The sequence below is a fragment of the Sinocyclocheilus anshuiensis genome, unplaced genomic scaffold, assembly GCF_001515605.1.
Source record: "Sinocyclocheilus anshuiensis isolate Anshui unplaced genomic scaffold, SAMN03320099.WGS_v1.1 scaffold199, whole genome shotgun sequence".
NCBI lineage: Eukaryota > Metazoa > Chordata > Actinopteri > Cypriniformes > Cyprinidae > Sinocyclocheilus > Sinocyclocheilus anshuiensis.
In genome coordinates this window covers 2,210,293-2,228,342 of record NW_015552582.1, presented here as the reverse complement: position 1 = coordinate 2,228,342, position 18,050 = coordinate 2,210,293, and the positions used below count along the sequence as shown (strand labels likewise).

At 37.0% G+C, this 18,050-nt stretch overlaps 3 protein-coding genes across 4 annotated transcripts in view; 2 read left to right on the top strand and 1 right to left on the bottom strand.

The window, feature by feature from the left end:
- The window catches only part of LOC107665359 (macoilin-like), a 9,856-nt gene extending 7,714 nt beyond the window's left edge, over positions 1–2,142 (top strand). The window contains exons 10-11 of the mRNA XM_016456205.1: positions 641–815; positions 1,348–2,142. Of these exons, the coding sequence (XP_016311691.1) occupies positions 641–815; positions 1,348–1,535 (363 nt within the window). The 3' untranslated portion in view covers positions 1,536–2,142. The remainder of the gene's footprint in view (positions 1–640; positions 816–1,347) is intronic.
- A 1,411-nt stretch (positions 2,143–3,553) lies between these two features.
- Positions 3,554–14,458, bottom strand: LOC107665360 (nuclear receptor-binding protein-like). 2 transcript variants are annotated; one of them, XM_016456207.1, is made up of 18 exons: positions 13,792–14,457; positions 12,668–12,992; positions 12,416–12,538; positions 11,003–11,104; positions 10,821–10,910; positions 10,289–10,329; positions 9,990–10,084; positions 9,828–9,911; positions 9,671–9,729; positions 9,482–9,580; positions 8,325–8,457; positions 8,122–8,209; positions 7,977–8,027; positions 7,688–7,823; positions 7,449–7,502; positions 7,298–7,361; positions 6,652–6,707; positions 3,554–4,465 (listed from the first exon to the last, which is right to left on the bottom strand). In XM_016456207.1, exons 2-18 carry the CDS (start codon positions 12,902–12,904, stop codon positions 4,370–4,372), a joined length of 1,608 nt encoding a protein of 535 aa, XP_016311693.1. In that variant the 5' UTR covers positions 12,905–12,992; positions 13,792–14,457; the 3' UTR covers positions 3,554–4,369. The 2 variants fall into 2 exon arrangements, with proteins under 2 accessions (XP_016311693.1, XP_016311692.1); XM_016456206.1 differs by having other exon boundaries at positions 9,828–10,084; positions 13,792–14,458.
- A 1,117-nt stretch (positions 14,459–15,575) lies between these two features.
- LOC107665384 (calpain-3-like) overlaps positions 15,576–18,050 on the top strand; it is a 19,059-nt gene continuing 16,584 nt past the window's right edge. Inside the window, exons 1-2 of the mRNA XM_016456254.1 lie at positions 15,576–15,857; positions 17,642–17,711. Coding sequence (XP_016311740.1) covers positions 15,576–15,857; positions 17,642–17,711 — 352 coding nt within the window. The remainder of the gene's footprint in view (positions 15,858–17,641; positions 17,712–18,050) is intronic.

The following is an 18,050-nucleotide window of genomic DNA, read 5'->3' as shown; positions in this document are numbered from 1 at the left end:
TTATCCAAATCTTCCCACATGGTGACGTAGACATGTGGGGGCGTGTTAGAACAAGCCGTTTTAGGAGGGCGTGGACAAGTCTAAACTTTTAAAAAGAATATCTCTTTGGGTTTGAGACTTAAGTCTTTGCAACTTTAGGGATCTTATCTATTCAAGAACAGCTTGTAACACTCCAAAGAGAAAGGAAAACTTGAAATCTCATCATATGACCCCTTTAAGTGTACAACCACTGGACACTTTGCTATCCCATAATACCACTGGAGCAGGAGCACTGTCAGATTTGACAAAAATTGGCAGTATACATTTTACAGAATGTAGAATGTTAGTAGAATGTCTGTGTGCATAAAGAATGTACTTCATCAAATTAAGAACATAGTCGGAAAGAAAAGTAACAATTTTAATATCACAAAAAATGACACACTTCAGCCTCAACAACGTGAGGGTGTGTAAATGATTTTTGGCTGAACTATCCCTTTAAACATTATAAGGTTGAAAGCCTGGTTATTTGGAACAAGACAAATGGGATTCAAATGTTCACCTGAATCATTCATAATCCCTCAAACCTTTCCGATCACCGTTATTTTGTATTGTTCTGCTCTGTTCCTGTCTCATGCGTGCAATATTCTCCTGCTCCTCCCAGACCCTCCAGAGGAACAGATGCACGGAGCAGGAAGCGGACGCTTTGCTCTCAGCTCTCTCCTCCTTGCAGGACAAGGCTCAGCATCTAGAGTACAACCTGAGTGCAGAAACCCGTCTCAAGCTAGACCTCTTCTCTGCGCTCGGAGATGCACGCAGACAGCTGGAGATAGCGCAAGGTTCATCTCATTTCAAATTATGCCAGTTATCCATACAAGACCCACACTGCAACTTTTTTTTTTTTTTTACATTAAGATTACATTTGCTTTCATCTAAACCTCACTTAATATTAGAATTCAATAACACTAATAATTTAATAACACTTGTTAAATGTTTAGCAGATGTTAAAATTAATATCTATTTTCATACTGCACAATAATATTATGCCTAAATTCAATTATTCTTAAAAAAATAAAGGTTCTTAATTGGCATCGATGGTTCCGTGAAGAACCTTTAACATCCACGGAACAATTCCAAGTTTGTTATATTATTAAAATATTATTCACACACACAAAAAAGAACCTTTTGGAACCTTGTAGCATTTAAATTGAGTTTTTTATATTTATGTATTTATTTGGACTAAAAATGTATTGAAGTTTTTTAGTAATATAATATAAATATCAATTAATATAGAAATAACATAGATTAATATCAAATCATCCTCATCAGTATTGGCTACAATATGAATATCTCTAACGTCTTTCTTTACAGTTAAAATTCTGAAACAAGACCACGAGGTCAAAGAAATGAAGCAGAAGCTTGCTGAAGCGATGGCCGTGGCTCCAGGTATGTCATACATGGCCCCCAGGTCCTCTATGCCTCAGTACCTCAAGTTCTTCAACTCTGAGCGCTACATGCTGAATCCCAGAGCGCTCATGTACCAGTGTCTTAAGAAATAAGACCAGCGAGGACAAATCGGCTTTTGAAGGATTGTTTTGACTCGACATTCCAAACACGGGGGCATCTCTGCTTCAAGGTTTGCCTGAAAACTTTGCCTTTTGACAATGCCAACAGCCTCTGGTGAGTCTACGGCTGTGTTTACTGATTTCAGCAGAGACACTGAGGCCGCTTATAGGTGACCTTGCTTTGAGATTCATTCCAGATGAAATCAAAGTTGACTGTAAATACATTGTTGACCAGCAGGCGAATGCTGAGCAAACCGCTGCAAACTGCATAAATGGCAAGATACCAGTATAATGAAAAGTGTGAACTTGATGAGGAGCACAGTTCATTGTGAGGACAAGATATCCTGTGTTGGGTTTAAAATGAAGAGGCTTTTCTTCAGCCATGACAATAACAGGCCAATGCCTCACTTGGTCATTTTGTGCCTCATTATTTATGCGAATTCAATTTATATAACAAGCCAATATCAAACGTAAGTCAGTATGTGAATATTTGAGTGCTTTGTACCGTTTTGTATTCTTTTTACATTACACACGTTATAACAGAAGTGATCAACACCCAAAAAAAAAATGTTTGTAGGTTTTCATGTTTCTGAAATTGACTTTTTTTATGTATCAATGGGATAATTTTTATGAGAAGTTTATTTTTCTGGCTTGACATACTTTTTTTTTTTTTTTTTCCTAAACCAAGATGAAATAATGGTTTAATTTTATAATTCTACTTGTTGGTCTGCATGCCAATTTATGTAAAATTATTGCTTTGAAAAAAAAGAAAAGAAAAGATTTTGATGTCTAATTGTGCATTTGTGCAAGGGCTGTTTTCTTCCAATAATTCTGGAAGTAGTAATTCATTAAAATTACTAATTAAAAAAATAAAGTCATTTTCAATGATAATCTTGTATTCTTTCCCACATTTCTGACACAAGAGACTTAAAGGCAGCATTCACTTAAAAACGAAAGTTCTGCCATCATTTACTCACCTTTTTTTAAACCAAACCTATGAAGTGAAAGCCAGTGGGGTTCAGTGTCATTTTGGACCCCACTAACTTTATTGTATGGACAAAAACAGTTAAAACAAACTTCAAAAATAAAACAAATAAATGATATATAGTATATGTATTCCACAGAGACAGATAAGTCATATGGGTTTAGAATGACACAAGGGTAAATAAACAACGACAGAATTTTGTTTTTTAGGTGAACCGTTACTTTTAATATTGTACTTAGATGAAATGAAACAAAGAATGGAAGTACTCTGTATCTCATCTTTATATCAATAAATGGTGCAAATTTGAAAAGATAGTGTCAACAGAGTAAAAGCAGTTGAGTTTCTGAATGTTTTGCATGAGATAAAATAGACACTTCAAAATTATTCTGAGCAATATTTTCAGCCCGTTAAACAGACCAAACTGAGAGGGATTGATACAAAGCCTGTTGTTCCTTTCAAAATAAGCACAGAATGAATTATTAATCCATTTAAAATTGTTCCAATTTGTCACTACTGGTCTGCATTAAGAAAAAAAAAAAAACATTGTGTGCATTTCAATATTTCCGAAATCATTTCCACTCCAGTCAAATTGCTGAAGCAATTTGCAATTCGAACCATTTTTATCATTGAAAAGAAGCAACACAATTACCAATGAGAAGAAAACTAGAATTTTTCAGTAGTTAAACCATATTTCATGCATAATTTCAACTTAGCCGCTTGTAACATGATGTTGATGTACCATCGAGGTGAATATGAAATTTATTGCCATCAACATATAACAAATCAGTGCAAACTCGCTCCAAATGATGCTGCCCAACAAAAGCACCACCAGAAACCCTAGGAGTTTTAATATACTGCAAATATGCCAAACAATTGTTACAGTATACTAGCATGCAGACCAGTTGAGAAAGAAAACAACACTACAGGATCTGCACAATAAAAAAAGGAATAATACAATGTGTTTGTCAGTCTATGGGTCTTCTGAACATGGATTGTGTCTGTTGAAGGCACATTTTAACACGTCAGGTGCACAGGCGACCATTTCTTTATACTGAAACTCATATCTGTATCACATACAGGGAAAACAGTCAAATCAAGTGTCCTTCTCTTACAAACCATCAAAATGAAAACTTACAGCATACATTCACAGGTAATAAAGAAGAAAAGAAAAACAGCCACCACAATGATGAAAGTGACACACGCTTCAAGATAGACCATACGCATATAGATAAATAATCTGTTTGCTTTTTTCAATGCTTCGAGAACCCCTTTCCTTTCACAGTCGTCGTAAATCTTGCATTGCAGACCAAAGTTAACCATAATTAATGTGTGCCTTAAAAGGTACAAAGACAATGTTATTTGGTCATTTCAAAAGAACACAGTAACGCATTCCTCTTACAATAAAAAAGAATAAATGAATGATTGAAAGGGTGAATAAAAGATCATGAAATATGCATGTGATGTGCCTAAAAAGACAACAATAAAGATTTGCTAAAGTGCAAACCAGAAGTAACCGATCCCACACATACTGTAAGCAAACACGCTCCAAAGTACAGCTCGTAATACTGATTTAAATAATAACGAGTCATTTTTTTCTTCTTTTAAAACAGAGAAGCAGACTGCTACACTGACAGAATAAATGTACACAGGAACCATCAGCCAACACTTTCCACCACCTAAAGCGGTGTGAAGAACAGAGCGCAGGGGTGGTTTTCTTTCTGAGGTTCAGTTCGAGGTGTTCTGATCCCTCCCGACAAAGCTCACACACAATCCTCCGAGTGATGAAGCGCTAGAGTCCCGTCCCGTGCATGAAGATAAAGGAGCTGGCAGATTGGCCCCTCTGCTATGAGGAAACGGTTACAGGATTCAGAGAGCCGTTACGGCTGTAGTATCTAGAGAATGCCTCTTCCAGCACAGTAGTGAGACGTGGCTGATCCCCCTTGACAGAGCCAGAAAAGAGGAAAGATAGTTAAAACAAAGTGGCACCAGGAACTGAAGGAAAAATAAAACAAAATAAAAAACTGAATATTGATCATTATTAAAATTTTATTTAATATGAAATATAAAAAAAATTAATTAAAAATCAATTTTCCATCCTTAACAGGAAACTAAGAAAGGGGTGCAGCAAAGCACAACTGAAATCTCAGGCAGATCAAATGGAATTGGAATTGATATAAATCAAACAAATAATGTAAACAAAAGGAACAGCAGCAAAGAAAGTGAATGTAAAAAGCTGAATTAACTATTGTGCAGGGTCAGGGAGAAAGAGAAGAAAGGGGAAAAATGCTGGAGTTAGACAGATGGTACAGCAGCATTCCTTACAAAAGTGCCAAATTAGATGACATTACCAATGGGATGAACTGAGAGAATTCCTTGATTATAGTCAAGAAAGAGCATTGACTTCTTATTAAAACTGAGGGGACTTTAAATGAAGAAAACTGGCTGTGAACAGCAGCAAATAGTTTTAATGGTACTACCTAACAAAAAGCCATGATAGTACAGATTGAAAAGCTGCCGTATGCTAATTTGCACTAGCGCTATAGTGCCAAGCTCTATTGTGTTCTCTGTGAGAGGTCTGGCCCTGGTTTGTGCATTAATAGAGAAAATGTCATGTCTGTTTTTTGGGTACATCTGATCCATGGACTCTACTCTGTTCTTTCGATTAGCTCACACTGTTTGTCTTTGCCAGAAGCTGATCCAAACATTTCCTCAAGCAACTGAATTATTGATTGGAAACATTTTATGAATGCTGGCACTAGTGCTTTGTACATTTGAACCTGGTGACAAATGTTAAAAAAAAAAAAAAAAAGTCCAGAACATTGTGTGATCTCACCAATGCTAACTAAACGCAGTAACCATGCCAACGATGAAACTGGAGAGGGGGGGGGGGGAACGTGAAAACGGGGGGGGGGGGGGGGGGAATCGCTTGACTGACATATCTATTCTCATACTCCTTTATCTTTAAATCTGTCCTGTGATAGCTCAATTCTATTCAAATTCATAATCTAAGAGAATTTTTGTCATTGAAGACATTAAAGGGGTGGATGATTGCGATTTCACTTTTTTAACGTTAGTTAGTGTCTGCTCTGCACACGCTCTGCATCTCTCTCTCTCTCTCATTCAGATCATCAGCTCAGTGAATACACTTATTTTCACATACTATAGCTATGAGAAGCGTTATACATGGACGCGCGTGCGGTTGCCGAACTGTATTAAAGCTTTAATCAGAATAAAACCGTATATTAAAAGCTAACAGAAGCAGTAGCATTTACAAATAACATCTAAAAGTATGAGACAACAACAAACAAAAAACTTAGCCCTACCATTAAAAGCCGTGCTTGCACAGGTTTTGCGCTATCCTCTTCACTAATATCCTCTGTGTCTCAATCGAGCTCAAATTGATAAGCAATATAGACGACGTCATTGTTTACAATACAACCGGAGCACATGCCGCTATGTTGAGGGGCGGGACGATTAGACGCGTGCTAGAAGCGGTTTAGCCAATCACAACACACTGGGCCAGCTAATCAATCAGAGCCCATCGTGTATTTCTGAGGGAGGGGCTTCATAAAAGCAGGAAATGATCAGCGCGTTCAGAGGAGAAGGGACAGAGAGGTGTGGAATAAAGGTAAATTATGTGAAAAATAATGCGTTTTTAACAAACGAAGCATTAACACATGTTAGACTGCACCCCATAAACACAATCAAGCCTATAAAAAAAACAGTCAACCACCCCTTTAAACTACACTACTGTTCAACAGTTTGGGTTCTGTGAGGTTTTTTAATGTTTTGAAAAAAAAATTATTATGCTCCGTAAGGCTGCATTTATTGATCAAAAGTACAGTACAGTTTTTTTTTTTTAAGTTTACATTTAGCTTTTTTATTTGAATATATTTTTAAATGTAATTGTCACATGATGCTTCAGAAATCATTCTAATATGCTGATTTAGAGCTCAAAAACATTTCTTATTATTATTACTGTTGAAATCAGTTGTGCACCTTAATATTATTGTGGTGATATGAAACAGTGATACTTTTTTTTTTTTGATGAACAGAATGAAAGGAAAGTAATTTCTTTCCAAAAAGAATGATAGTGTATATTAAATCTTGAGTGAAACATCTTACCTCACTAATGAAGCCAAGCTGGACCAGTTCCACGGCCAACTCGTGTACATTCTCATCTAAAACACAGAGAACACCATTCTTAAGTTTCAGCAATACTCCGTTGTTGCAATAAGTCAACATGCTGCTGGTGGAAAAGTGCCATATGTTAACACAGTTCATTTTTCTATAGTCACAATTCTAATCTGAATCTGATGCACTTTAGAGAATCTGCATGTTTTTGTAACACAATTATTTTATAATTCACAAATAAGAACAGAAACGAGAACATTAGACCAGAAACATATTACGCAGGTACACAAATTTGGTTGAATGCAAATGGTCATTGTAAATTGCTTATTTGTTCATGTCGTGGTACAAACATCTGTGTTGGATTAAACCGGATGTGCATTCAGGTAGCTAGCTATAAACATGTTGACAGTTGAACTAACTCTGCAAGCTTCTTGATTCTGAGCAACTTGACTTGAAAGATAAAACCGTCTGTGCTGATGCCCATTATAGCTGTGTCTCTTGCAGCTGAGAATACAACGCATACTTGTGCTTCATTCTGACACATTACAGAACACAACGGCATGTGAAATCAAGCTGTGTAGCTAGAAGTGTTTACATGCTTGTGTAGAGTGTGTTTGGGGCCTGATAAAGTACTCACTTGGTGCCAAATCACAACTCAAGTGTCGGTTCAGCTTATCTTCCAGTTTTAGCAGTAAGGTCAGCTATAAAAAGAGCAGAGAGGAGTTTTAAACACAGAATTATCATCTAACTTCAACGTCATTACAGCAATAAACACGAAAAATCCTTACATGATGTTTTGCTCCTTCCTCCACAGGCTCGATGTTGCACTGCATTTGTACAACCTTAAAGGAGAAAGATTATCTTTAACACAAACATATGTTACTAAACGTCTGCAAATCCTGTTGACTTTGACTGTAACCACCTGTCTAGATTTGTCTGATCAACAGTGGGGGAAGGTAAGAAAACTGTGATTTATTCTTAATCATTGATAGTCGGTCACTGTCTCTTAAATCAGTCCATTTCTTACCTTCCTGGTCTCCAGCTCTGCAGGCTCAGGCGTAGGCGTTTTGACAGAGGGTGGCACGATGGGGGACTTGACAGCCTCTTGCTGAGGCTGCTGTGGGCAGGGCATGCCGAAGGCAGTCAGCGGATAGATCCCATTCCTACATCACGAGAACCAAGAGCACATGTTGATATTACATTTATGCCTGTTTGAACATTGTGACTGCTTTCTTAACATTTGAATGTGGCCCAACTCCTTTCTTTCTTAAAAATTTTTTTTGATAAATTAGATGATTAATAATTTTTTAGCTCACCTCACATCTTCAAGAAACTTGTCAAGCTCCAAAGCAGGAAACTGTGAGAGTCTGATGGGAAAAGATGCCATTTAGGTGGCATGACAGCTTATTTGAAACCTAAAACCAAGAACAAGGCACAAATGAATCACAGGAGGAGACTCACTTGAGTTGGACCTCTTTCCTTTCCATTATGACCTGGTTGGGGTCCATATTCTTGGTAATTTCCTCTAAAGCATTTTCAGGGATCATGTCTAGAAGCCAAAGGGGAAATGGTTTTAATGTGTTTAGTTTCATTGTATTCCATTCATGAAGTAGTTGACATGAAATGAAATGTCTGAATGATAATGAGATTAGCTCATGACTCACGCTGGTGACTGACGATACAGTGTGCAGCCAATAGTTTCAAAAGAGGCACTTCAAACAGAGCTTGATGGAAAAGCAGCTCTCTGGCTGTGGGCCTCTTACTGGGGTCCACCTCCAGACACTTCTGAATAAACTCCTAAAACACACACAGAAACATGACACTTCACATCACAATAACATATTATGCTGAAAAGTTGATTGGCTCTTGTAGACAGTCAACAGTGGGGGGTGTGGTGAACAAATAACGGTTACCATATTTAACCATAAATTCTTAAAGGGAGGAGAAAAAAAGAAACATCCAATGCATCTAACTATTAAAAAAAAGTGTGTATGCATTTTTTTGTTTTTGAAGGTATTTCTTCATTCATATTTTCTTCATATTTCAGCTATACTGCAACACTCAGAATCACTGATTGATATTTGTGATTGTTAATTAAATTTAGTTGGGTACATGCAACATATCATATACTAGTGTGGGGGAAACCAACTGAATTTACAAATTATTTATTTTATTTGCAATCTGAAAAGCCTGTTGCAGATATGCATATTCAGATTCCACACGCATCTCATCTTACCAAATTTTTCAATTATTCAATTGTGAATAAAAACATAAAATAACTGTACAACTTACACTACCATTCAAAGGTTTGAGTCCATAAGATTTTTTTAAAGAAATTAAAGCTTTTATTCTGGAAGAATCCATTAAATGGATAAAAATAAAATAAAGACATTTATGATGTTTCAAAGGATTAACATTTCAAATAAATAGTTCTTTCGAACATTCTATTAATCAAAAAACACCAGAAACCAGAAGTTTTCAAAAAATATTTCTATAAAAATTCCAAAGTTTCCATAAAAATATTAAGCTGCACAACTGTTTTTAATAACGATAATGATAAATGGTTCTTGAGTAGCAAATCAGCATATTAGAATGAATTCTGAAGGATCATGTGACACTGAAGACTGGAGTAAAGGCTGCTAGTAGTTATTTTACATATTATAATATTTCACAATATTACTATTTTTATTCGGTATCTTTGATCAAATAAATGCAGCCTTGCTGAGCATAAGAGACCTATTTCAAAAATGTTACTGGACCCGTTTAAACGGTAGTGCATCTTTGAATGCAAATAATTTAAGTCCTGACAATCTATACTCACTCTCTGCAGTGGGTCCTCCAGAGACAGGATGGCACTATTAATGGCTTCTTGTGACACATATGAGGACTCTCCATTACTTTGGATTTCCAGCACAGCCATCTAAAACAGTGGGAGAAAAACCTGAATCACTGGTCTGGGCAGTCTGATACCCTGATGAATGATCCTCAGCTCAAAACAAACAGCACTCACCTCTAAGGCGCACATTCCAAAGGAATAGATGTCCACAGCTGTAGTGACACTGGCAACAGCTGAAGTGGATGAGGGAAGAGGACAAATTGTACAAGGTAATTTTTTACACTGCACACTGAAACAAGACTGTATAATGGGTTTTAAAACCTAGTTTTACCTCCATACTCTGGAGCAAAGAAGTGTAAACTCTTCTGTTCCTCCCGACATGTTTTCACATGGTTATTAATGGTGTCTGGGGCCACTACAAAAAAAAAAACATCAGCAACAATAATACAATGTGTAACATTTAAACAGTCATACTCAATGTGCTTTAGCCCACCTGAGCCGATTTTGATGAGTCCATTGTGCTGTATGAAAATGGTGTCACAGGTCAGGTTCCCGTGGATAATGGCAGGTTCACATGAATGCAGATAGCTGAAGGAAGAATGGTGAGAAATGTGAGTGTAATAGGAGCTCTCCACAAGACTTATAGTGGAACATCAAAACAAAAAGAAATGGACAGCTAACATTCCAGGTGCCAATGAGGAATTTTGTTCAACATTTCCAATTATATCTCCACATTACTGGTAAACATCTGAGTATTTGAACACAAAAAAACAGAGAGAGAAATACACACACCTTAAGGCAGATAATATCTGAGTGCACCAGCGTTTCCATGCCTAGAAGAGTCCCAGAAAGAGTTAATGGCATCTGAGAAGACAAGTCTGCATCTGATATTATACTACAGCAGGTTATTTCATTAATCCCAACTAATACTACAGTCAGTTAAACTAAAACACAAGTAATAGTATTACAAATATCTAGGGATGCACCAATCCTAATACTGAAAAACATAGAATAAACAGGCAACAAATGCAACAAAAATTTAAAAGACTTAAAAGTATAAAACAAATGAAGCTAACTGATATGAATCACTGCATGTTAAAATAAAGTAAATAATGCATTTTGTTTATGATGTCCTATATTTGACATTATTAATATTGTACCAGAAAGCAACTAGCACGCTCTCGCTAAAAAAATATCTCTCTGATCTGAGCCATACTGATAGGCAAAGTCAATCAAGACAAAAGATATGTATTAGTCTGCAGTGCATTATGTCTCAACAGCTCTTTTGTCTATTTGTCTGAACAGACAAAGAGCAGCAAAGTACCTTTTCATTCATGGTCTTGTGATTCTTCTTTGTCTTCTTTAGAAACTGCTTCAGGCTTCCAGAAGACATGTACTCTGTAATGAAAATAACCTGAAGGTGGTGACCAAAAAAAAAAAAAACATGATTAAAAACAAACTCCAAAAATGGGACATTTTTAATATTTTTGTTGTTGCGTTTCATACCCTGGTTCTGTTCTCCTTCACATCTGCCCAGTACTTGTGAAACTTTACAATATTCAAATGTTCCAGCTGGATGAGGTTATCAAATACCGCTTTCACTTTTTCCTGAGAAATATCAAAAGAAAAGTAAATTAATTTAACCTTGAGGGAGCTGTTTGACAGAAATATGTACCACAACATTTAGATTTTTAGAGGAACAGGTTATTATAATAAAATACTGAACTCTAACTTTATTATTTTATCATGCAATAACAAACTAATTTAAACGATCAAGGGAAAAACTAGTCACATGTGCTTATGGGAAATGCAATCAGCAGCGTAGACAGCAAAGCCTGTCAAAACGCAACCTCTAAGTCTAAAATTACTTATTGAATTCCACGATGAGTGTCTGTCAAACAGAGCGGAGCACAGTATGTGGACGGGCCAAACAGATGGCTGTCCACCCACCACTCTATGCCAGGCATTAATGAATTGGGTTTGATTAAACGTGCTTACAGGCAATGACAGAGTGAAGTATGCAATATTAAAAAGAGCAGAATTACCTTTTTAATATTTCAACACACAAGAGATAAAACCATAACCACAGAGAATGCTTTTCTTACAATACTTTTCATAAGTAGCAGAAGGCTCAGAGCGATAATGCTGTTTCCATAAAGGCTCGGCAGCAAACAGGTCAGACTACTTTATGTAAGGAGCTTACACCCAAGAAATGAAGGCAAGCACACTCATTCTGTGAAGCAATCAAACTGTCCCAACACTCATAGTTAAATACTCATTGGTATTGCTAATTCACAGCTTAACATGCTAGTAAGCAAGAACACAGGAAGCAGTACAGTCGAATCTGTGACTATGGAGATAATAATCAACGGTGAACTTTCACACCGGAACACTCACCGATTATGCTCCATCAGGTTTAAATAAACAAAGGTTTAGCAGGATATTTGAAATAAAGTGTTTTGTGTAACTAACAGCAAATTCTCAGTTCATTCATATCAGTAACAATTAAGATCCCTTAAAGTCAACATGAAATCAAAACTGACCCTGCATGTTCCTTAAAAAAGTTTTTTTGAAAGAAATCTCACCAAAGCTGCATATTTGATCAAAAACACAGTAAAGAGTGTAACATTGTGAAACATTATTACAATTTATGTAATCTTCATCTGAAACAACTTTCCATCACAATGACATTATTTAGGTTATGCAAGCTATTGGATAATACTAAAACAGATATGAAGGTATGTTTTAGCATACTTCCATTCTGATGCACAAAATCAAGTCATACTCCACATTTTTTCCTTGTTGAATATCATTGAAGTTTCAGCCATTATTTCATTGAGATACATAAGTCAACTACCCATATCAATGCAAATCTTTCTCATAGAAACAACAAAGCAGGCACACAGTTAGTAGTTTTACCTCTTGTAGTTTGAAGTTCTTTCGTTCAGAAAACATGACCTCATTCCACACCACCTCCACACCTTCCTCTGTGTCCATGGCAAGATAAGCATTGTCGATACCTGGGACGTTGCGCTGGTTAACCTGTTGGGGGGGAGGGGGTTCAAAAATGAACACAGTCTTCATTTAGCAGAGGGGAACATTATCGGTGAATTATGGCTTAAATTTTGGTCCATTCTTTACACAAAGCTATTGATAAGACTTGGAATGTACCTCTTCTCTCCGTTTCTGCCAGCGTCCACAGGGGCTTTCCTCCAGAATCTCAGATTCATCTTCGCTCTCCTCCTCCTCATCCTCAGTTGCAGGTAGTGCAGGCTGTGTTACTGTGGACACCGGGGGAGACACAGATGAAACCCCCTGGCCGGTAGGTGGCGAGGCTGTGGACTCAGACTTCATGTCTATAGTGGATGCAGGGGCAGGTGTGGCGCTCTGCTTTCCTTCTTCTGACATCACTGACTGATAACTGACAGCGCTGTCCTGAACGGCCACAGGAAAAGAAATCTGGCTGACTCACACCTCAAGGGCAGGAGGCAGAGAGCTGCAAAAGAGTATAAACTGTAAAATATTGCCTTTAATACATGAGTCACATTGTTACAGCTTCAAATATTAATTCAGTCAAGAGTTTTTTTTCCCCTCCTTCAGTCAAATTCAATCAAAATTCAGGGTTTCTACATTTTGACCAATTAATTTCCATGACCTTTGCAGTTTTAAGGATTTGAAAACATATATTTTGTAGAGACTGCAATTACAAAGATAGCTACTATAATATTTATTTAATTTGTACATTTCTGTTTCTTTTTATTGTTTTGTTGATTTTCCTGATTGTCTTCTATGACTGTAGGAGCCCTGAAAATTGATGAAGATGATTGTAAACAAAATACAAGTAAACTAAGCCATGTAACTTACATTACATTTTCAGGTTAAATGTTATGATATCCCATATAAATTATGGATTTTGAATGTGCCCAAATCTTAAACGAAAGGGAACCAGCAACACATTCACTCTGAAACACTAAAAAAAAACCTAACAACTTTAAATGAAGGATAAATCTAAACAGCAGAAACTGAACTGAATCAGCTCTTAAACTGTCAGCTCAGTTTCACTGTGTCAGTTTCACTTAAAACTAAGGTCATTTTGACCTCCAAAACTGTACAAGACCGTAACAATGACTGAGGCATGAGCAGACACGCTGCTTTAGTAATGTTTACATCATTTCTCTCTCCTCGCAGTCCTGTCCTCAATTCAACCAAGGCCTCAGTTTATGCTCAGGCATTCAAAACAGACTACAGCCGACTATCCCACCTCACTGATAAGAAACAAATACAACACAACATACTTTTGTCTATCCTGAGATGAGCGGCGTTGCCAGCTCGCCGGAAGCAGCTAGTCGGTGGTTGTTGAGGACACGGAGGAGGAAAATCCTCAAGACGATGAGAAAAAAATGATAAATCCTCAAACAATACGAGTCCGTGTAGGAGTGTAGCTGTCAAAGGGGAGAGTTAGTGGTCCACAGAAATTCCAAGATATGAAATGACTGTTCACTTTCCCCTTGGCCGACTCGCGAGTGAGAAGCTAGCAGCGCAGCTCCGCGGCCTCCGGAGCCTTCGCGATTATTATATCCGAGAAATAGATTTCCTTGGGCGATATGGTAAATGTTAAATAAAATAAGCAAAATATCAAAACTTCCCGGCCATTAACGTCAACTAAAACAGAAAGACAAATATTACTGGCTGTCAGATTTGATGCGTTTAGTCAGATAGCCGCGGATGCTACACTCCCGGATATTCACGTTCTTCACTAAAGTCCTTACAGAACGATTTGTTTCTCCGGTAACACTTCAATATTACGACACGAATGGACTCAAGTTAAATAAACACCGATATCCCTGAAAAAGCTACAGGTAAATGGCGACAGCTCCGAGTTTTGAGGTGCGCTGTTGCTTATTCCTGTATGAACTGCTCTGTGGTTTATTAAGCGAGTGTAAATCAGGACCAAAGTAACACAGCGCCATCTGCTGGATGACGTCATTCGGACACCGTCACAGCTCATGATTTAACCCCTCGATGACCGAGAGGGAGAAATTATACACATTTATTCGTTCATCCTTTGTATATGAATTCACTACATGTAGAGAGATGATTATATATGATGCGTTTATATATTGTATGATATATATTATAAATTATATGTTTGCCCCATTTACACTTACCTTACATAGACATAGGCCTATGATATGAGTGTTCAAAAGAAGACCTCTAAATACATTTAATACATAATGCAACTTTCTGTCCTGTAGGCCACATTCATTCATTCATTCATTCATTTTCATTTGTCCAAACCACTTGTCTTCTGTAGGGTTGTGATTATTTATTTATTTATTTCATTGATGGTTTGCAAAATGACAAGAAGGTTTGTAGAGTAGTAGATCTGGCAAATTTCTTCAGAAAAAAGAAACTTAAGATCGGGCACACAAAGGCAAAGTCCACTGCCAGTTACTTTTTTCCATAAAAAGAGAGAGAAATTTATTAAGTCTTAATATATAAAATGTACAGCATGTGTATATTAGGTATAGTAGATGTATTAGAAGTAAATAGAAGTTTTAAGTATAGTTTTAAAAAAATGTCCATGATGGAGAATGTACTTTTTAACACCTGCGTGTTCATCTGTAAAGGTTTGTAGAAATATACATTCGGATGCTTTGTGGTATAGTGCTCCAGGGTTTTACTTTTCTAATCTTTGACTGGACCTCTGTAATTTCCATTATCTGCATTGGAAATGTCTGAGGTCACCAGCTGGGAATCATGCCCCCATTAGACAGGCAGAAAGAGAGAAACCCTCAGGTGCCTGTAGGAGGCCTATAAATAGAGTTAGCTTCTAAGAGGAACGGGGAAAAGTTGCAAGCACATGTGAGCATGCGTGCATGCGTGTGTGAACCAGTGTAGAGCATTTGCCTTAGTGTGAGTGTTTATTTGTGTACATGACCAGGGGTGTGCCTCCACCAGAATATAAAGGAACAGAGGAGTGAAATAAGGACTAAGAGAAAATTGAGCTACCTCGGATACTGATACTGAGCCCTATATTCATTCATCGCTCCTTTGACATCTGTCATCAAATAGTAATATGGCAGGAGAACAGAAGTTCTCAGAAACATCTGTCCAACTGACTGAAGCTGCTCCACAGACTGTGGGCAGTGGTTTTACTGCCCCGGGAAACATTTATTCAGCCATTTTGAGTCGCAACGAGGCTGTTAAAGATGCTAGGCGTCTCAAGGACTTTCAGGAGCTCAGAGACAAATATGTACGTAAGAAAGTGCTGTTTGAAGACCCCCTGTTCCCTGCCCAGGATTCCTCTCTCTTCTACAGTGAAAAGTTCCCTCTAAAGCTTGAATGGAAGCGCCCATCGGTGAGTGACCTACTGTAAGGTGGCACTGTGCATGAGATCAGTTGCATTTGACCCTCTGTGGTAGAGATGTATTTTGAATTAAATGATCATATCATTTCTGCAATTCTGCATGGGGATATTTTCTTCTTGGCTCATTAAAAATTAAAACATATTTTAATTTAATTTAATGTAACCCTCCTATTGCGTTCAGGTCAGTTTTGACCCATGAAGCAGTACAAACAATTTAAAACATAAATAAATAAATACAATTTTTATGGATTAAGGCCATCAAAATACATTTTTTCCCCCCACAATTATTTTTTAAAGAGATATAACTGTGACGAATGGGGGCGGGGCCGAGAGCCGTGGGAACGGAGCGAGGCCGGTGGAGTAATTGATAATGAGCGACACCTGCACCACTCACCGGTCTCGAGTCCCACGGAGGAGCTCCGGAAGGATAAAAGGGAGGAGTGACGACCGTGTCGAACGAGAGAGGACCAGGCCTGGAGTTTATTTTGTGTTTTGTGTGCGGCAGTCGTCCGCGAGGGGCTTTACTTTCGTTTTGTGTTTGTTTATTTGATTAAAATTTTGTTTAAGTGTTCGCCGGTTCCCGCCTCCTTCTTCCCGTGACTACGAACTTTGTTACAATAACCATTTAAACTAAATTGTTGCATCTTTTATGTTCAGGTCAGTTTTGACTCAGAAGTGAACTGTGGCTTTACACATCAAATTATGTGTTTTTAATTTAATTGAATGTAATTAATTTGAATAAATGAAATATTTTTAATTTCATTTATATTTTTAAAATATTATTTTAGCTATTTTTATATTTTGTGAGAATGTCACTTTATTTCCTTACATGAACATCTCCATACATTTCTTCAAACATGCATAAAAATAATGTATTTACTCTAGCAGCTGTTGATTAATAATTCATTGCAATGTTTCAGTTTTTCAGTTGGTCTTACATACCTAAGCAACAAGCAGTTGCTTTTGTTTGCAGTTTTTATCTGAGTAGGCAGCATGAGATAAGATATTTTTGCAGACAAAAATGTTTGTGTAGTGTGTGTGTGTGTGGGGGTGACATGGCTGTGGTTTAACACGCTCTGGGGTCTCAAGCAGCTGACTTGCCAAATCATGCATACTATGCTGTGCCAGTGCTTCATAAAGTAGAGCTCTACCTGATTATGGACTTGTGTCAAAAGGTTTGATATGTGGCTATATTTTCTTATCATCGCTATTAAATAATATAAGCAAATATGTTGAAGTAACGTTTAATTTTTAAAGTATAGACGGATTAAATGTGTCATGCATTTGTATTAGTGGATATATGTGGTGTTTTTTGTCAGTCCATTTCATGTAACTTGTAAAAAGTTTACCTATTTGTTTTGACTGATGTGTGACATATACATTTACTAGCTTCGCTTCATAATACTGCTTTCAAAGAATCAGGTTACTGGACATTTTGCTAGGTCGTTAAATCAATTTTTGGATTGGAGCTTCAAAAAGTCAGTCACACATTTTCATATGTGTTTACTGACACTTTAAAAAATAATGAGAAGGACTTACATACTGTACATTATCTTGCCTTGACATCTTTTGAGATGTAGCTCATAAAAACGCGCTAGCAAAGTTCCGGTCAGCAAACTTTATGACCTTCAGCTGCTGAATTTCTATGGTGGTGCTGAGATCTTCACAGATATAGTCATATTCTTTTTCTGAAGCTTGTAGAAATCTAAAAATACAGTTATGATGTAAAATATTTTTATAACAATTATAAATGCGTGTTTCTCATTCCTAAACAGGACATTTGTAGCAATCCACAGTTCATTCTTGGGGGAGCCAACAGGACAGATATCTGCCAAGGAGACCTGGGTAGGAAAGCGCAAATATAGGACAATCTAAATACATAATGTGTCCGGGGATGCACCAATATTCAAGTTCAAGATGATATTGATAGCAAATAATTATTTTCTGTCATGGCATGATCAATGGGCAATATTAAAATTCTATTTTGTCTGAAAATAAAATTACAATTCTATTTTGCCTATAAATCATTAAAAAAACTAGTATCAATCATTTTAAATGCTAAGTGAATTTGGGCACAGTATAAAAAGTAGATATCCACTTTGAAATTTGCTAAAGATTACTTACATTTAGATTACTAAATGTAATCTAACTACATAGCACCCGCTTGTGACCTGCATACAGGAA